Raw genomic sequence first — 17293 nt, 5'->3', positions numbered from 1 at the left:
CAGGGACGGAAGTTTGCAGCATGCAGCAGCGTTCCAGAAGGGTGATGTTTAGGAACTCGGTGGGCTCAGCAGCAACTGGAGCCCAAGATGCAAGAAGAGGCTGACTGTGCAGTCCTGAAGGCAGCGACAGAATCGTGATGTGACATTGGCTGGGTGCCCGCCACGCTCTAAAGAAACTCAGGCAGGTGCACACCATGGTACACGTACACGTAACAGATAACACACACATACTGGTGCTCACTGGCTTGAATACTTCACAATGCACGGTGAATGGGAATCTGAGGTAGTTTTTAAATTTAAAATATAGTTTTGCTCTTGGTGCAGAAATGGGTAACCTGTCTATACGTCCTCATCAGATGAATAATAATAAAAAGAAGTAGTTTTCATCTTCAAGTGAGCACTTTGCTTTCTATATAATCTTATTTGAGAATATTTTTTTTTTGTCTTTTTCCTTTTTATTGGTACCAGGGATTGAACTCACGACTGCCTGCTTGCAAGGCAGGTGCTTATGCTGCTGAGCTAAATCCCCAGCCCCTTGAGAATCTATTTATACAAGAAACTTATGATGGAGATAGACATTTGCATTGAAGTTGTACTATTCTTTAAATAATGGGTGTGGAATTGTACTTTGATTTTTCATAAATGCCTTATTCCTAGAAGAAAGAAAATATATTTGAGACATTCTCTGTGAAATGACAATATTCTCAGATATCTGAGAAACTATTGTTTGATGATTAAGCAATTGAATTAATGATAATATTTCTAAAAACTCAAAGAAATTATGATAAAGTGACCATATCTTACAGGTATTTTGTTTTCAAATCAGTTACATGAAGCATTCTAGCCAGCTTAGAAAAGTTAATTTGTGCCAGGCGTGGTGGCACATACTTGTAATCCTAGCACTCTGGAGGCTGAGGCAGGAAAAGCGCCATGGCACCAAGGCCAGGCTGGGCCATATACTGAGCTCAAGGCGAGACACTGTTTCAACAACAAACAAAACAAAACAAAACGAAAAGTTAATTTGTAAAAACAGACAAAAGACTATCTTGCTACATATATTTGTTTCAAAACATTCTTAAGACTACACACACAGGTACACACACATTTCTAACTTGGTGAGTGCTCAATAAATATTGACTACTCTCCCCAGTGAAATGAACCATAACAGCATTATTACATTATTGTGGCATAATCATAAGGTCAGGCAGTGTATTTACTTGAATTATATGAATGCCCTCATTCTTTCAGTCTTTCTTTTTATACTTAAGGTGCAGATGACCCAGCTGAAATGAAAAAGCATTAGGTTATGACATCATGATAAGAAGTAACAGTTGCAAGTTGCAGATTTTCTTAGGATTGAAATCAGATCTGTTCAAAGGTGATTTGACAAATGTTTGTAAGTAAAGTTATTAATAGAGAGACTCAAAGCTCTGTTCTGCTCATCTTGGAATGTTCCCATGCTGGGAAACTGGGAAAGGTTTTCTTATGTAAGAATGAGTAAATTCCTAGTGTGTCACCCTAACTTGTAAGCTTTATTGGACTCTGCTTACACAGGTGCAAAAATATGTGATAACCAGAATTGTTCTCATTCAATCAATCACTCTAACAGTAGAGCATAGCAGCTTTCTTCATATGTTTGCCTGAATGAACAGCTTAGTTAATTATGAATCCAGGATTCGTAGAAACTCTGTTCTTAATCATGGCTAGTTTCATTGATTATCATTAGCTTTCAAAAGCTTGTAAGAGTGAACACAGTGACTTAGTCTGTTTTGTAATAAAATGTTATTATCTGAGCTAGATCTAAACGTTGGCATTCTTTCTTCATGACATGAATTCTTCCCTAGAATTTTCATTTCTGATGTGAATTCATTATTGAAGGATAAAATGGTGTATGGGGGGTGTTATGGTTTGATAACTAGTGGTCAACTTAACGCCAGCTGGATTACATCAGCATGCATTGAGAGAAGATGCTCCACCTGAGAAGGGTTGCCAGGATAAATAGGTGGAGAAGAAGAGAGGTGTGGAGAGGGATTGAGGCGTTATGGAGGCATTGTTGGTTCTCCTATGAGTTGCTGTCTGAGCTGTTGCTTCTCCTGGAGAAGCTTTGGTCTTCACATCGAGCATTGCTTCCTGGCTCTGGAGGGGAAGACATGTGCTGCCTGGTCTCCAGGGTGAACTCATCATGCTGCTTCCTGGCACGTTCCCGACTGTGCTTGTCGTCGGAGGAGCTCGGGGCCTCCGTGTCGCTGAGGACAGCTGTGGTTCCTTTCAGGACAGCCCCACTCTTTGTTGTGAATGTGACTTCTCAGCTCCAGCATAGAACCCTCATCCCACTAGCACAGCTCCTTCATCCTGCTGGCATGGACTTTCTGGCTTCCACCGCTGACCCTTGGGTCTTCCCAGCACGAATCCGTAAAAGAGATTGGCGTGAGTCCTTGTGGGCCCTGGACTTCCAGTTGGACTCATGGAGGCGTTGTCCTGAGCTCTGGGTTTTTATCTGGACTTATGTGGGACATTGCCATGGGGTTTAGACTCTTGACTAAATAATCTATGTTGTTGGTGTTATGGACAGATTTCCTGCATTCTCCTGTGTTAACTTCCGGTGACCATTATAAAAATATTATAAACTCCATGTCCTGATCTGAATTGTTCTCTGTGTACAACCCCTGACTACAACAGGGGTAATGTTACTTTTTTAAAAAAAAGTTTTAATTTCTTTCCATTTAAATACTGGCATTTTAAAAACATTTTACATGTAGCATTAATTTCTACTAACCCTGTGGTTAATTCTTCTACATGTTTAAATTTGTTTGAATTGTCAAAAACAGGGGCATGCTTCACAAACTTTGGTCATGTAGTACAAGATGTCTAAATTTGAGATTCAGTCTTACTATAGTTTCAGTCTTACCATAACAAGTTCTTGTCTAAACATGGAATTGGAGAGTTAATTATGTACTCCACTACATGTGAACTATTTTAAGAAAACCACTGTCTAATGTCTAATACACATTGTACGTTTGTGTAAAATATAATGCCCAACATATAGATTTCTTATAAGTCATTCACTCTTAATTCATCCTTTTTCAGTAGATTACACGTGTGAGTCACTATGCTTCCGTCTTCCAGCTCGACACTATTTCTCATTTTCTAGACAACACAGACTGAGAAGTGTGTGTGTGTGTGTGTGTGTGTGCACGCACACGTGTGCGTGTGATGCCTCGCAGGAACAAGGGAACTTCTAGGGACTAAGTGCTTCTTCCTTAGCTTCTAGGTAAGCCCACTTTTGTCCTCTGGTCCAGAAGTGTCTGGTGCTTTTAATTCTCCTAATTTTTTAAGACTCTGCAGAATAAATTGGGTCAGTTTTTAGTTTTCTCCTTTGCTACTTTGGGTTGTAACATTTAGGTTTTCTAAGTCAGTTACCATTCAATTGGGTTTTAGCTTCCAAATTGTTAACTTTCCTAGCACAACATTCTGAAAAATAGCCATTGAATAAAAACCATTACATTTTGGATACATTCGTATCTTTGATCACAATGGTTTATTTTTAAATTCCTCTTCTAATAAAGTTATGTTTTGGTGCAGGATTGTAATCTCAAATGCTTAAACGGGTCAGATAGGTTCTCTGGCTTCTCTCACTGGATCAAAACTCCTGTAAGTTGGGCATCAGAAATAATTAGCTAACTTTGGAAGAACCTGGGAGCATTGAAGCTGGTATCCCAGTGGGAGGAGGACTCTTGCTCCAGGCCAGGAGGCAGTAGATGCATTGAGGCAGAGATGCTGGTGTGACAAGGTGGGGAAGAGAGGGCCCCAGATAATCTTCACTTCCACATCCTGCTGGTTCCCCAGGGTTTAAACTTCGAAGGGACTGTTTCAAGACTTCCCATGGGTCCCTGGTGAGGAACATCGAAAGTAGGTAACAAACATAAGTCACGGGGCCATCTTGGGTGAGAAGCAGGATAATCCCAACGGAAGCCTACCTGGCAGAGTGTGTGGGCCAGAAGGCAGAGGACATGCATCTCTGTGATGCAAAGGAGTCCTTACTTTTCAGAGGGCTGGGCTGAGTTCGGGAGAGTGGAGGGGGAGTTTTTGCCTGGCCCCAACTATGCGAGAAAACAGATCCTGAGCAGAGCTATGGATTTCAGTGGCAGACATAGCAGGAAATCCGAAGCCCCTGTTTCCCTTAGAAGATCCCTAAACAGTCACCAGGGGGAAGAGGCAGCACTAACAAATCATTAAGCATGGAGAGACAGCCTGATAGACCTTTGGCTGAACGTTAACCTGAAACAGGCGTTTCAATGGGAAAAGACCATGTCAAACTAAATTTTTAGTTGGAAAGAGAGTGAATTGTCATTAATTAACAAATTCAATCAGCAAAAATTTCAGAGTCATAAGAAATAATGAATTGTAAATACTGAAGAAGCTGGGGATGGTGGCACTACCCTGTAATGTCATTGCTTTAGAAAGCTGAGGCAGGAGGATTTCAAATTGAAGCCCATCCTGGCCCAGCTAGGGAACTTCTGTCTCAATATAAAAAATAAAAATAAGGCTGGGGTTGGAGCTTAGTGTGAAGACTTTAATTTCAATCCCCAGCCCAAGAAAACAAATTAAAGAAGATATATTTCTTAAAATATCGGAGTTGGCAATGTGATATCAAGATATGATTGAGCCCTCTCATTGAAATGTTGATTTTAACTGAATTCACTGAGTACCACTTCATTAGATACTTTAAAAATGCTTTATGTATTTATTATGGGTTTTTTTTTGCATACAGTTGCTTGAATCAGAGCCTGAGAGAAAGCCTGAGAATTTCTCCCTGCCATGCACTACAATAGTTAAAATGACACAGAGAATGTTAGAATACACGACTGGTATTTGGTACAGTATTTCTACAACTGTAAAAGTCGATTTGTCAAGGAAAGACAATGGACCTCCCCTAATATCTTGATGTTTACACGCTGGGGGATCACACTACAAATGTAAATTGTGGCCTATGACATACAGAAATTATTGCTTTAAGTGTCATTATTGCTATCGTCAAAGATAAAAAGAATTGCAATATAGCTACACACGTTTTCATCAGAGAGCACCCGTTTACCTCCCCCTTCCTTTCCGCAGTGCACAGTCTTATAAATCAATGTCTAAAGGCCAGGGCTGTAGAGTTGGAGCCCACAGTCCACCAGTCCCCCGTTGGGGCCATTCACACCTTCCTCGTGTAAACACGCATGTGTGTGTGTGTGTGTGTTTGTGTGCGTGCGTGTGCACATGCGCATGCTTCCTCCTGCAGAGGACCTAGGCTTTGGGGTACAGGGTGACTGTGTCATAGCCCTCCGGGGGCCTCGTGCGGGCTCTCGCGTGGGTTTCACAGTACAGCTCCCCCTCCACGAAGAAGTAGCCCTTTTGCTTGAGGTTGAGGTTGCAGTCAGCACACACGAAACACTCAGGATGCCGGTACTTATCCCGCGCCTTCACGACAGCACCACTGTTGGGGGAAAAAAAAAGCATAAGTGAGAAACAGAGCGCCACAAATGACACAGAAAGGGAGAATGATGCACCCGAGTCAGGCCAAGTGTTTGGCAAAAACCACCACCAGCGGTAGAGCTCCTCACGTGGAGGAACTGCCAGAGGGCGTGCAAGACAAGCTCAGAGGCCTCCCCCCATTTCTCTGATGTTGACTGTGTGTCACTGTTTCAGACTTATAGAAACAGCAGCTCCTTTGCCCACTTGCTTTGAAAGAGGGATGTGACAGAAATTAGAAAAGGATCTGACTTTGAACCACGCTGGGTCACACAGTTCCCGGACCCTTTGATGGGTCTCCTTGATGGTTCAGCCTTTATGTTCTACAGAGCAGAGAAAGAATTCCCAGGAGTTGGGTGGACTTTGGAAAGTTTGATCCCATTTGGGAACAATAACTGCTTGTGGTGACATTAAGAAGTGTTGTAGTTTTTGAGTTCTCTGCTCCCAAACCCCTTGCCCTGTTTCTTCCTCCTGCCCCACAGGTCACCAGAGGCTCTAACCGTGTTCATCCTGCACCACCCTCCTAGGCCGTGTCCTGGAAAACCTGGCAGATGTTGCCTCAGTGCCTTGGCCAAAGCAGAGAAATTCGGACAAAGGGTGGTGAAGTGGCCACACTGAGATTAAAATTACCCCGTTCATTTGAAGATCAATACCAAGTGAGGCTGTTAAACAGCAAGTCCATGGGGATGGAAGGAGACTGTACTTTAAGAAATTATTTTAAGATTTGTGTTGTCAAAGAAATTGAATAAAAATAATGTCTTGATTAGCAATTTGATGACTCCTGTTATTTGTTTCCCTGTGTTTAAACAGAAAAGAAAATACAAAGGGAAAGTTTTTAGGGGGTGCTTTTTAAAGTGAAATCAACATTTCTTGAAAGTTTTAAGTATATACTTAGGGCAAGTGCTCCCCACTCCCACGAGCATGTCTGAAAGTAAAGTCAGTTCACATTGTTTGCCAGTCTGAGTTTACAGCTAAGGAATATTGGTCAAAATGTACTAAATGTTGTGAATATTCTGTTTCAAGTTGATGAATAGAAATTTAAGTTTTTCATAACTGCCTTTTCTATCTTAAAAAAATGAAGAACCTCTACCAAGCCTTATAAGGTGAATTCTTGGGTTAAAAATGAGACGTACACAATGCCACTTCCACATTTGTCACAGAGCGGCATCCGCTGAGCTCCTCCAGCTCCACCGTGGACTTTGGTTACTGGGGCCCGGACACTGCGGGTCCCGGCAGGCCGGTCATCTGAAAAACAAACAGTTTCCATTTGTGGTAAGGGAACAGCTGACTCCAGACTTGGGGCTCCTATTTTCAAGTGTGCACTTTAACCTACGGAATTCTGAAGTTATATCTGCACTACCCTTTGCAAAGGAGCAGGATCAACTGAAGCAGCGGAGACTTGGTTCTGAAATAGGGCTTTTGAAATAGACCTGCTTAAAATATTTTGTTATTATTGGAGGAAGCTGTTACAAAATGCTCAAAGCCTCAGAGGGTATCTTTAATTTTCATTCTTATCAAGGAAGATACACATAAAGCTTTCCTTTTTGTCTTTTTTGGTGGAACTGGGAATTGAAGCCAGGGTCTTACACATGTCACGCAAGGGCTCTAGTACTGAGCTGCCTCCTTCACCCCTCTTTTAAAGATTTTTTCTGAGACAAGGTCTTGCCGTGTTGCCCAGGTTGGCTTCAAATTTGTGATCCACCTACCTCAACATCAACCTTCTTGAGGCTGGGGTTACAGGTGTGTGTGCCACCATGCTGGCTACACTTTCCTACTTTAACCACATTTAAGTGTACAATTCTGTGGCACTAAGTACATACACAGTACTATACAACCCCTGTCAGTATCTGCTCCCCAAACTGTTTCGTCATCCTCAGACAGAAACTCTCTACCCATTAAATAATAACTCTCCATTCCCAGCTCGTCATGGGCTCTGGTAACTTCTATTTTACTTCCTGTCACTATGAATTGTCTATTGTAGATTTTTCATATGAATAAACTGCACAACATTTGTCCTGTTTTGTCTGATTTCTTTCACTTAGCATAATGTTTTCAAGGTATATCTGTGGTACTGCAAGTATCAGAATTTCATTCCTTTTTAAGGTTGAATGGTGCTCATATTTGTATCACATTTTGTTTTGTTTCTTCTCTCATCTGTCAGTAGATATTTAACTTTTTCCCGCCTTTTGACTCTTCTGTTTGCGTTCCTGCTTTTGGGTATATCCTTAGGAGCGGAATTGCTGGTTCACATGGTAATTCTTTGTTTATCTTTTTGAAGAACTAGCATTTTGTTTTCCACAGTGGCTGTACCATGCACTTTACCTTCCCATCAGCAGTGCACAAAGGTTCCTATTACTTTTCACATCCTCATCAAAGCTTGTTTCCACTCTTGTTGTTGTTTACATTTTGCATTTAAAAAGGCAATATGTATCTTTAGGAGTGTAAAGGATGGAGATGTGTTTAAGCCGCAAAACCAGCAGGAATGGGCCAGACACCCAGCTCTGCTTCTTAGGGTCCCCGTGGCCTTATACAAACCCCTTTTCCCTGTACATCAGTTTCTCATGTGTTAAGTAGAGTGAGTAATAGCTCTTACTTCACTGTGCCAGTAAGTGATAATGTACATAAAACACTTTGCACAGAATTCAGCATACAGTAAGGGTTCATATAGTATTCTTTGAAAAGCTTTTTTTTTTTACTTTGATGTTGATGATAACCTAAAGTGTAGGAGGAGGCTCAAAGTGTGTAATACATGTTAAAGATTGAATCTTAGACTCGTAAGCAGAGGTACCTTTAACTGCCATGGATGGAATTTGTCTGTTGCCTTTTCAAAAGACTGTCTGCATTTTGTGACTGCTTGGACATGTCCTGGAGGCTCTTTCCCTACTCAAGGCACCATTGTTGGTTACTGATGAAAGACAATATTTAGACTTTGATTCCCAGCCCATTTGCGTCACTCTCTTTCCTTCAGCCTTCTGTGGCCTCTGTCAATAACGCGCCGGCAGATGTGGGTAAGTGCTCACTCACCATCGTTCACCAGCTCCTGGAGCACCCTGAAGGAGCCCGACTGGCGAGGCTGAGTGGGTTCGTCCCGATTGTCATGGAGCATGCGGTATACATCCGACTGGGGCGGTACTGAGGCCACAGGTTCACTGAGAGACAAGGACGGCAGGTGAAGCATGGATAGGTGGTGGTCGTCACTACACTTACAGCAATGCTCAACAGGGGTGTACTCTCAAGTGGATGTTATAAATAAAACATAATGTAAATCACATAGGATGCCTTAAAATGTCCCTGCAATAAACCCAGGGATTGCACCACACTATCCATTTGGACAAAATACTTTGGAAAAAAACAAAAAGTGATGGTTGGAAAACAGTATTAAAAAAAACAACAAAATTTGTGCCTTATGACACATATGTTCTGTGAAGAAAAATGTTCTCAGAAACAAAAGCAACATACACATGACAGTGCAGGAGTGAACCCAGTTTGATTATTAGTAGGCTGAAAACTTTAACAGCATTCAGATTAACTTTTGATATTAAACTAAGAGTAAATTGCTTAATTTTGTTTTTCAGGTTAGTTTGTTAAATCCTAGAAATAACAAAGCTATCATTTCACTTTTAAATTGATAAAAATCAGTTTGTCAGTATTTGAAAATATGTGGAAACTTTAATCGACAGAGTCCTTCAAACAATGTATATACCAGGAAAAGAAAACTTGTATAAATATATTAATACTGAATTTATGGAGACATGATGAGATCGATACAAGTTTTGTCCTCTACAATACTTTTGTCCTCTACAATTACAAGAGGTACTCAAAGTGGTGGCCATTAGCTTCCAAACATTTATTAGTAAGGCAAAATGCTGCAATGTACATATAGTTTTTGGGGGACTCTGTATGTATATATATATGTTTGATTCATTACCTTATATTTCTAAAATTGCCACATTAAAAATCATTAATAGTAATGACAGCAGCTTTATTTAACATGTTTCCCATAAATATACTCATAAAGAATAAAAATGCTACCGTAATACTTCTCAGGCACTACTTTATTACTTTATGTCATTTAATTGTACTGTTTAGAAACAATAATTTTCTGCCTATATTTTAAGTATCTATGTATTTGAAAACTATCATTTTGTTTATAGGAAATTCTTTGAAAAATTATCTAGATATACTGTTATTAACTCAAATGTATTAATCCAGAGATATTTTTATGATATTGTCACACAGTACTCTTAAGCATCACAACAATTTATAAAAAGTAGTTCTGCAATGTTAAAAGAAGTAATAAGATTTTATTCCATAATAAATCATAAATTAGAAAAGCTTGGAAACAAAAGTTGTTGAAGCAAATATTCAAAATAAAGAAGAATTCAGTCAGAATAAAAATCAAAGGGAATTAAATATTCACATTAACAGACTGAGATACTTATTTATCTATAAAACTATTTAAGGCAAACATTTTAAAGGGAAAAATAATTACCTCTGTACACATTTCCTTTAGAAGACAGAAATGGTATCATAAAAAATCCTCTGATCCTACTAACCTCTCGTAATTTTAACCCCCAAAATCAGACATAGGATATGCTAGATTATAAAACACTTTTGAGAAGTGCCAATCAGACATCTGTAAAATACAACATACTTTTACAACACATTTCATCCTTGTATGATTTCATTTTATTGTTATCTCCCACATTATTCTACTCAGATAATTCCTCAAGTCAACTTTTATCAACAGGTCTAGATATTTACAATAACTCTCAGTATTTTTCCTTTAAAGCTTTCCACATCACTTTTATCCTATTAAGACAATGATAAAGAGACACCATGAAAGTTGACACTGCCCATGTGTTTAGTTAACATGCCCGTGGTTCAAACAGACTCGCATTACCTCATTGAGGGTGTTTCCCCTAGAGCTGTTGAAACCTGACCCTGAAGTGTTTCCATAATATTGTCATCTGAGTACAACTGCATAGGTGTATTAAACTGAGCATGTACAATCTTCACACCGGGAAGTTCCATTTCCAAAGGAATGTTAGGGGCCATCTTAGCCGCAACTTTCAAGTCACCTGGGCAAATTGTACTAAGAGTACTGACTGAAGAAGGGGTGCTACGTCCACTGCCACCGTCAACACCGGAGGGCGTGCTGCATCCACTGTGTTAATGACCAGTTACACACACAAGACACGAGGGACCAGAGGACACAGAGAACAAGTACAGAGAGGTTATGAGGAATTGAAGACAAAAGTCAGGGTAAATTGTAACAACCTAGAACACTGCCTAGACCCTGTTTTACAAAAGGGTGATTTTAAAAATTCATGAATGAAGCAGCTTTAATAAAATTAAAAGATGCAGGTGCTATTGCACTTGTTGGCTCTATTCTACTAGGGGATTTGTAAATTGAGGATTACTTATAGAAAAAATTGTACATCAAGTTGATGAAATACAGCTATCTTCACTTTTTTTTAAAAAAAAAATAGGCCAAATAGTTTTATTGGTGATAATATCACTGATAAGCCTGTATTTTATATTTTTGGAAGTATATTTAAAATTAAAATATTAATGAATTATCCTTTACAAATACTAAGTGAATGTGTAGCATTGAGATTCAATCAAAGATTTAGAGGAACATTTTAAAATAAGAAGTACGTTTCAAGAATACATTTGAGTTGAACCGAATGGTAACTGGCAACTTGTAAGTGAACAGATATAGATTATATTTTAAGGTTATTTTGAAAATATCTTATTGTGACTTATTTTAATTTTTATTCTTTCATTAAAAAAACTGTTCTGTAGTTTAAAACAGAATCTTGAAACATCCAGTTAATACCTATCACCTTGTAAGAAATCATTAGAGAACAAAACAGGTCATCTCAGACTATTGGTAGCTACCATCAGGCTAAGCTGTATTTCCTAATACATAGGAATTTCATGTCAGCTTGTGGAAGCTCACATATGTTTTCATGCGTATTTCTCATTTTCTTTAACAAAATGAGTTAAAGGGATTTATCATCAAAAAGGCCAGTCATGCAAATGTCAGAACTAGGGAGATTCCATATTCTTTATGAAAATGGATAGGAAGCTAGTCACCAGTGCAGATCTTTATTTATATTTATTTATTTATCCTAAGGATTGAACCCCAGGCCTCATGCATGTTAAGCACGTGTTCTATTGTCGAGCTACACCTCAGCCTGCTACATGCATTGTAAGTGCAGCATGGGAGATAATGGAATTTGCCAGAAAATGGAATATGCTAAGAGATTTTTAAGAAGCAGTCTTTTAAAACAAAGCAAAAAGAAATAGTGTCATAGTAAATCTCTGTCATGTCTGCTAGTTAGTGTCATTGTAATCTTATGACAGAGAGTAGATTTTCTATGATTTGTTTACCTCAAAGTCAATATTCTCTCAACCCTGACCCCATCTCTGCATCTGTTTGCTGAGGATACTAATGTTAACCTCAGTCTCACATAGACAGCAAAACTGAGAAAGATAATGGGCAGTGTTTGTTTAATCAGTGTTGCAGCCTGAATAGTTTGTGCAGCCTTTTTTTCTAAATGGATTTAAAACATTAAAAAAAAAAAAAAAAACCAAACTTTTGTGCTACCGCATTTCCATTACCTACATAGCCTGAATAATGGACTTGCTCTTTGACTTACTGGCTGTTGAGAATCTGTTTGAAACTCAATCTGTACACTGGTTAAATGACATGACAAACTGTCAAGTGACTTCATTCACTATTTTTGGTGGCTCAATATTAATTTGGCTTCTGAAATTGGCTTCATCTAGTAAAAGCATAGAAGTTAATTTTCAGTTGTAGTGGTTTAGTCAGGAGAACGTTGATTTGACCCAATTGTTATGAAGCTTATGAAACTGTAGCTTAGGGATCTTGAAATATTGAATTAAATCTTAGGACACTTCGGGCTCAAAATAGTGAACAAATTCACCCAATATCTAGAGCTGCTGTGATCTCACTACCAGGCAGAGTGTTGGATACTAGCATCACTCTGGAACTTAAACAAATGCCTTGTGATTGCACTTAGTAGTCATTTTCTGTTATTAGCATTCTTGTCTATCAAGATGTTTGTGCATATAAGTTTAGTTAAGCAAGAGCTTTGTATTCTATCTCCTGGTTCCTTTATCATCCTGATTAGGGGCTCATGTTTATTTAGGGAACGAATAATAAATTATGCCAACAAGAGTGACATTTTATAAATTTCTGGGACAATTTTAAATGGTCTCTTGATCTATTTTAAAATAATACAGTCTTCATGGACTCCAATCACAGTAGTTATCATCACAGGTCACCATGACTTGGAAATACTGGTACTAATGAGAGTTCCTGAGGCAAACTCACCAATTTAGAAAGACTATCAGGAAGGTTGATAATGTACTCAATTACTTCTTGTCCAGAATCATTCAACAGAGAATTGACTTCTCTGGAGATATTTACAGACTTTTGGGGGGTTGCTGCTAGAGTAACTTTTCCAAAAGTTGCACAGGTATTGAATTTTAATATTTGGATCTTTAATGGCTTGTATATAGTTTTAGTTATAGCCTCAACTTTATAAATTTACACAGAAAAAGGAATGCTTCAGTTCTGATGAAGTAATTAAAAGAACTAGTGCTAGTGGTAAAAGCTCAGGGAGATTAACAGAACAAATTCAGCATTTCAATTTACTACTGATTACAGATTGTTCACTAATAGTACACGGCAGTAGTTCGGCAGGTAGCCTCTCCAAATCCTACTCTGATGAGGAATCATTCTGAGCAACTAGAGCAAATAGCATGGGCAGCAGACAGAAAGGAGGCATTGTAGAAGCATTTTTATAATTCTTTAAAATTAGTGACCTGCAATGTCATCCTTTTTTTCTCTAAAGCAAATTGTCTCATTTCTGTTTCCTTTCCTCGTATCTCACAAAATTTAAAAAAGACACCTTTAAATGCCAGACTTGTTGAGTGACCTGTCCTTATCACAATCTTAAATTAAAATGAAGACATCAAAGAAAGAATTATAGACACAGGTCTCTATTTCTCTGAATTTTCATAAAATTGAATGTGTCCTTAAGCAAGGCAGTATAGCAATCCAAAATCTTGTAGGTGGGAGTTCATGGATTTGTGGTCATTTTGAACCAAAAAGAATGCAAGTATACTGATTTTATGATGCTTTTTGGGAAGATTTTTGTGTATTTTTGATTTTTTTTTGTCTTTTTAAGACAGGGTTTTGCTGTACAGTTCAGATTGGTCTCAAACGCATGACAATCCTCCTGCCTCAGCCTCCAAAGTGCTGGGGTTAAAGTGTGTGCCACTATACCTGGCTGGGAAGGAATTCTGCTCAGGAGTGAAATAGCATTTTAACATTCAATGTGACATTGTTATGTTATTGAAGGTGTACAGGTACAGGTAGTACTAAGGAAAAAAACAGGGAAAAGATACAGAGGAAAGCAGAATGGAGTAAGAGAATGAACCAAAGGAAGTAAAGGATGGCGCAGAGCTGCCAGCAGGAGGAGGAGGGATAATAACTCCCAGTTCTTCTCACCAGACACTGAAGAACTATTACGTGGTATGTTTCGGATGTGCACACTTATTACGTATTCATTCTTCTGTCCGGGCCTCATTCCTAGGTGTGGGGCTGTGGAACCAGTCAGACAGGGACCCTACAGGTGCTGAGTTTATTTTAGGGTACAGTGGAGTGGGGTGTCATTGTCTTCTTCAACATTTCCTCCCCTTCTTTCATTTACTACTCGCTCTGAGTAGGATGTCACAAAAATTGTCTGGCTTAATTTGAGACCATCTTTTAGGTCTACCTCTAGCTTACTGAAGAGTCTGCACATGGAAATCATGTGTCAAGTGATGACTCGTCACCCACAGCGGGAGTCATTAGCTTAGGGGTCTGAGGGGTCGGGGTGGGGCACTAGGAGACTCACATATATGTGAAAATGGGCCAGCAGTATACACTTAAGTGTCATGGCCATTTACAAGCCCCATCTAAAGACACATAAATTTAAACAATTAAATAATACAGTTAAATAAAACTTGCTTATAAAATTAGCTACCTATTGGTTACCAGTTTGGAAGTGGATATAATTTATTATCCACTGTTCCTAACCTGGTGGGATCAATGTGGCCTAACCACCAACTTCCTTCTTCTAGGTTGACTAACTCAACTAGGTTGACTAGTTGAGATCAAAGCAACAGATAGATCTGAGATTTTCTAAAGTTGCTATTTCTCAAAGTGGCAGTACAGTTCTCTCTCTGTAAATTGAGGTTCAATTTTTAGAGAATATGAAAAAGAACATCTAGAAATAATCATTTTATCTGGTTGATAGACAGGAAGTCAGACTTGGCTCATTAGTATTATAATTTTATAGCTTTGTCCATTAGGGTAACCAGTACACTTATCTATTTCCTCTTATTTTATACTTATTTTCACTCAAGTGAAAAAGCTTTAAAGGAGCCTATTTTTTGCGATAGGGGTAAGGATCCATAAAATGAACATTTATTTTTTATGTGAGGACTAGAATTCATGGGGTTTGATAGCTCGATGAGGAGCTGGTACTGTAAGTGGGGTGAGCAGAGCCTGTCAAATACATGAATGACACCAGCTTTCTCACATGTGTCCTGTGGACTTCTTACGCCTGATGGAGCCTTGTGGTTTCCATTTCTGTCCCTGTTGGAAGGGCTTTCCTGACCTGGGATGGAGCTTGCCTGCCTGACTCAAAGGTCACTGTGTTCTGGATAGAATACCAGAGCGGCAGGGCACTAGTTATAAATATACGTGGTGACTGCCTACAGTTGCACAGCTCTGTAATCTTGTCCGTATTTACTCTCAGAAATGGAGGTGATTTGGTGGTTGCTCTCTGCTGAGTGCAACTGTTTCTTTTTGCTTTCGAAATAAGTCTCAAAATGAAAAAGTTCACTCCAAACATCTAAAAGCTACTTTTCTTGATGATTAGTAAGAACTGATTAAAGGAGCATGCACGTCAAACTCCACAATCTCAGGGTTTATGACCTGCTTCGGCCTGGGATTATGAAAGGTTTGGGCCGAATATTGTGCTTGTGTTCAAAGTAGTTCACGTCCTGCAAAAACAAAGGGTTAAAGAAGTCCCTCAGTGGCAGATTAATATTTTACAACAAAGTTAAATGAACGGTAACTGTACAGAGAGAATTATATACATCACCTACTGACATGACTAAGACAGGTGATTATGAAACCAGAGTGATTTTGTCTCTTTTATCTAAATGTTCAGGAACTGGCAGGTTGGGCTCAGGAACAACTAGAACCATGTTCTAGATGTTTGTCTTTAAAAATGAAAATCTGATAGTGCCTCCGGAAAAATAAACAGAAAACAGCAAGAGCTGGACTTCTGAAAGGAAAGAAACCACACTGTCACCGTGAAGAACACTGGGCAGAACCAAGAGTCCAATACTTACTTTTGAGGCGAGCTAGGAAGGAGACCGCGCAGCTGTCCGTGAAGCGCATCTTGGATATTGCTAGTTGAATAGAGCCCAATTGGTGAGTTATAGGACGCGCTCACTACCTGTCTTTTGTCATCAATGTTTGCTGCTGCAACAAAAGGCTGGGCCCTTCTGTTGTGTGCGGTACCAATGGGTCTGAATTCCTGTACAATGGCAGACAAAATACACACAGCCAAGGAGTGCACACGCTGTTAAACAGCAAACTGATAGCATTGCTATTGTTAATAAAGGCATCTTTACCCAACACCAGGTTAATGGCGAGATTAAGATTAAGGAGTTCGGGATAATTATTTCTACCATTCTCGCTGAAATTCACAGGAGCTATATTCAATTAAATGTCATGATGCAAAGAAACTGAGCTTGCTTAAAATACGGTTCAATATGGTTGCAATATGGTTCACACACTGTATCTTGTCTTCCCCCTAATCACTTTATCTACTACTTTTAAGAAATTCTAAAAAAAATTCTAATTACTCACTTGAGTATTGAAAATTTGTGTCAGAAATGGAGATTTCTGTCTCAGAAAAAAGTTATTACACTTAGGATTTTCTCAGGTAAAACTTAGATATGTTTTCTGTTAATGAGCGGCTTGACAAAATTTCTGTTATATGTTTTCAAAAAAGTATCTACAAGAGAAAGCCCAACACTCTGCAGGCTGAGCCAGGAGGATTGTGAGTTCTACCCTGAACTGGGCTATATATTAAGATCCTGTATCCAAAACAAAAACAAAAAGCAAAACAAAACAAAAACACAAAAATAGAGAAAAAAGTACTTACAAAAAATTCAAATTAGGCATCATGTTAATTTTGGAATAATAAAAATAGGAATAACATGAAGACTTTGCCTTTTATTGTGATGATTTCATATTATGTGTTTAAAAGGACTTTTCATTTTACTTATTTCTAGGAGGAGTAAACAAGTAAGCCAGAAACAAGCAATGAGTGTGATTCAAGAAGAATTTTTCCTTTAGAGTACGGGACCACACATCAAGTCTTAAAATTTGAATTTGAAACATATCTGGATGCTCTAAAACTCTATATTATTATTTTAAAGTGTAGAAACAATGTTTTTCAGTTTTAAATACAGGTATAATTTTGTATAAGCATCAACCTTTTTCTTTTTGTTTTCTGGTCTGCTAAGCAACACAGACACATAGGGAATGCTACAATACACACAAGCTGATTCTTTTCCTAAATCTAACCAGGCAGAACAATTAACCTTTATAATAGCACATTCATCCCCACATTCATAGTAACTTCATTTACTTTTGTAAATGTGCCACCAATGTTGC

At 38.7% G+C, this 17293-nt stretch overlaps 1 protein-coding gene across 3 annotated transcripts in view; it reads right to left on the bottom strand.

Annotated features, from left to right (window-relative positions):
* Positions 1 to 4721: 4721 nt before the first annotated feature.
* Pdlim3 (PDZ and LIM domain 3) overlaps positions 4722 to 17293 on the bottom strand; it is a 31323-nt gene continuing 18751 nt past the window's right edge. The window contains exons 4-8 of one of the 3 annotated variants that reach the window (XM_013151652.3): positions 15536 to 15603; positions 10418 to 10681; positions 8539 to 8663; positions 6648 to 6759; positions 4722 to 5479 (exon numbers count right to left, since the gene is read on the bottom strand). In XM_013151652.3, the coding sequence (XP_013007106.1) occupies positions 5290 to 5479; positions 6648 to 6759; positions 8539 to 8663; positions 10418 to 10681; positions 15536 to 15603 (759 nt within the window). In that variant the 3' untranslated portion in view covers positions 4722 to 5289. Of the gene's footprint in view, positions 5480 to 6647; positions 6760 to 8538; positions 8664 to 10417; positions 10682 to 15535; positions 15604 to 15957; positions 16146 to 17293 lie in introns of all 3 variants that reach the window. The other 2 variants (XM_005003379.4, XM_013151653.3) reach the window with 2 other exon arrangements.

Source organism: Cavia porcellus, unplaced genomic scaffold, assembly GCF_034190915.1.
Source record: "Cavia porcellus strain 051 isolate PalLab524CR breed Dunkin Hartley unplaced genomic scaffold, mCavPor4.1 scaffold_24, whole genome shotgun sequence".
In the NCBI taxonomy this organism is placed as follows: Eukaryota; Metazoa; Chordata; class Mammalia; order Rodentia; family Caviidae; genus Cavia; species Cavia porcellus.
The sequence above is the reverse complement of the archived record's forward strand: the minus strand, read 5'-3'. Positions and strand labels throughout refer to the sequence as shown.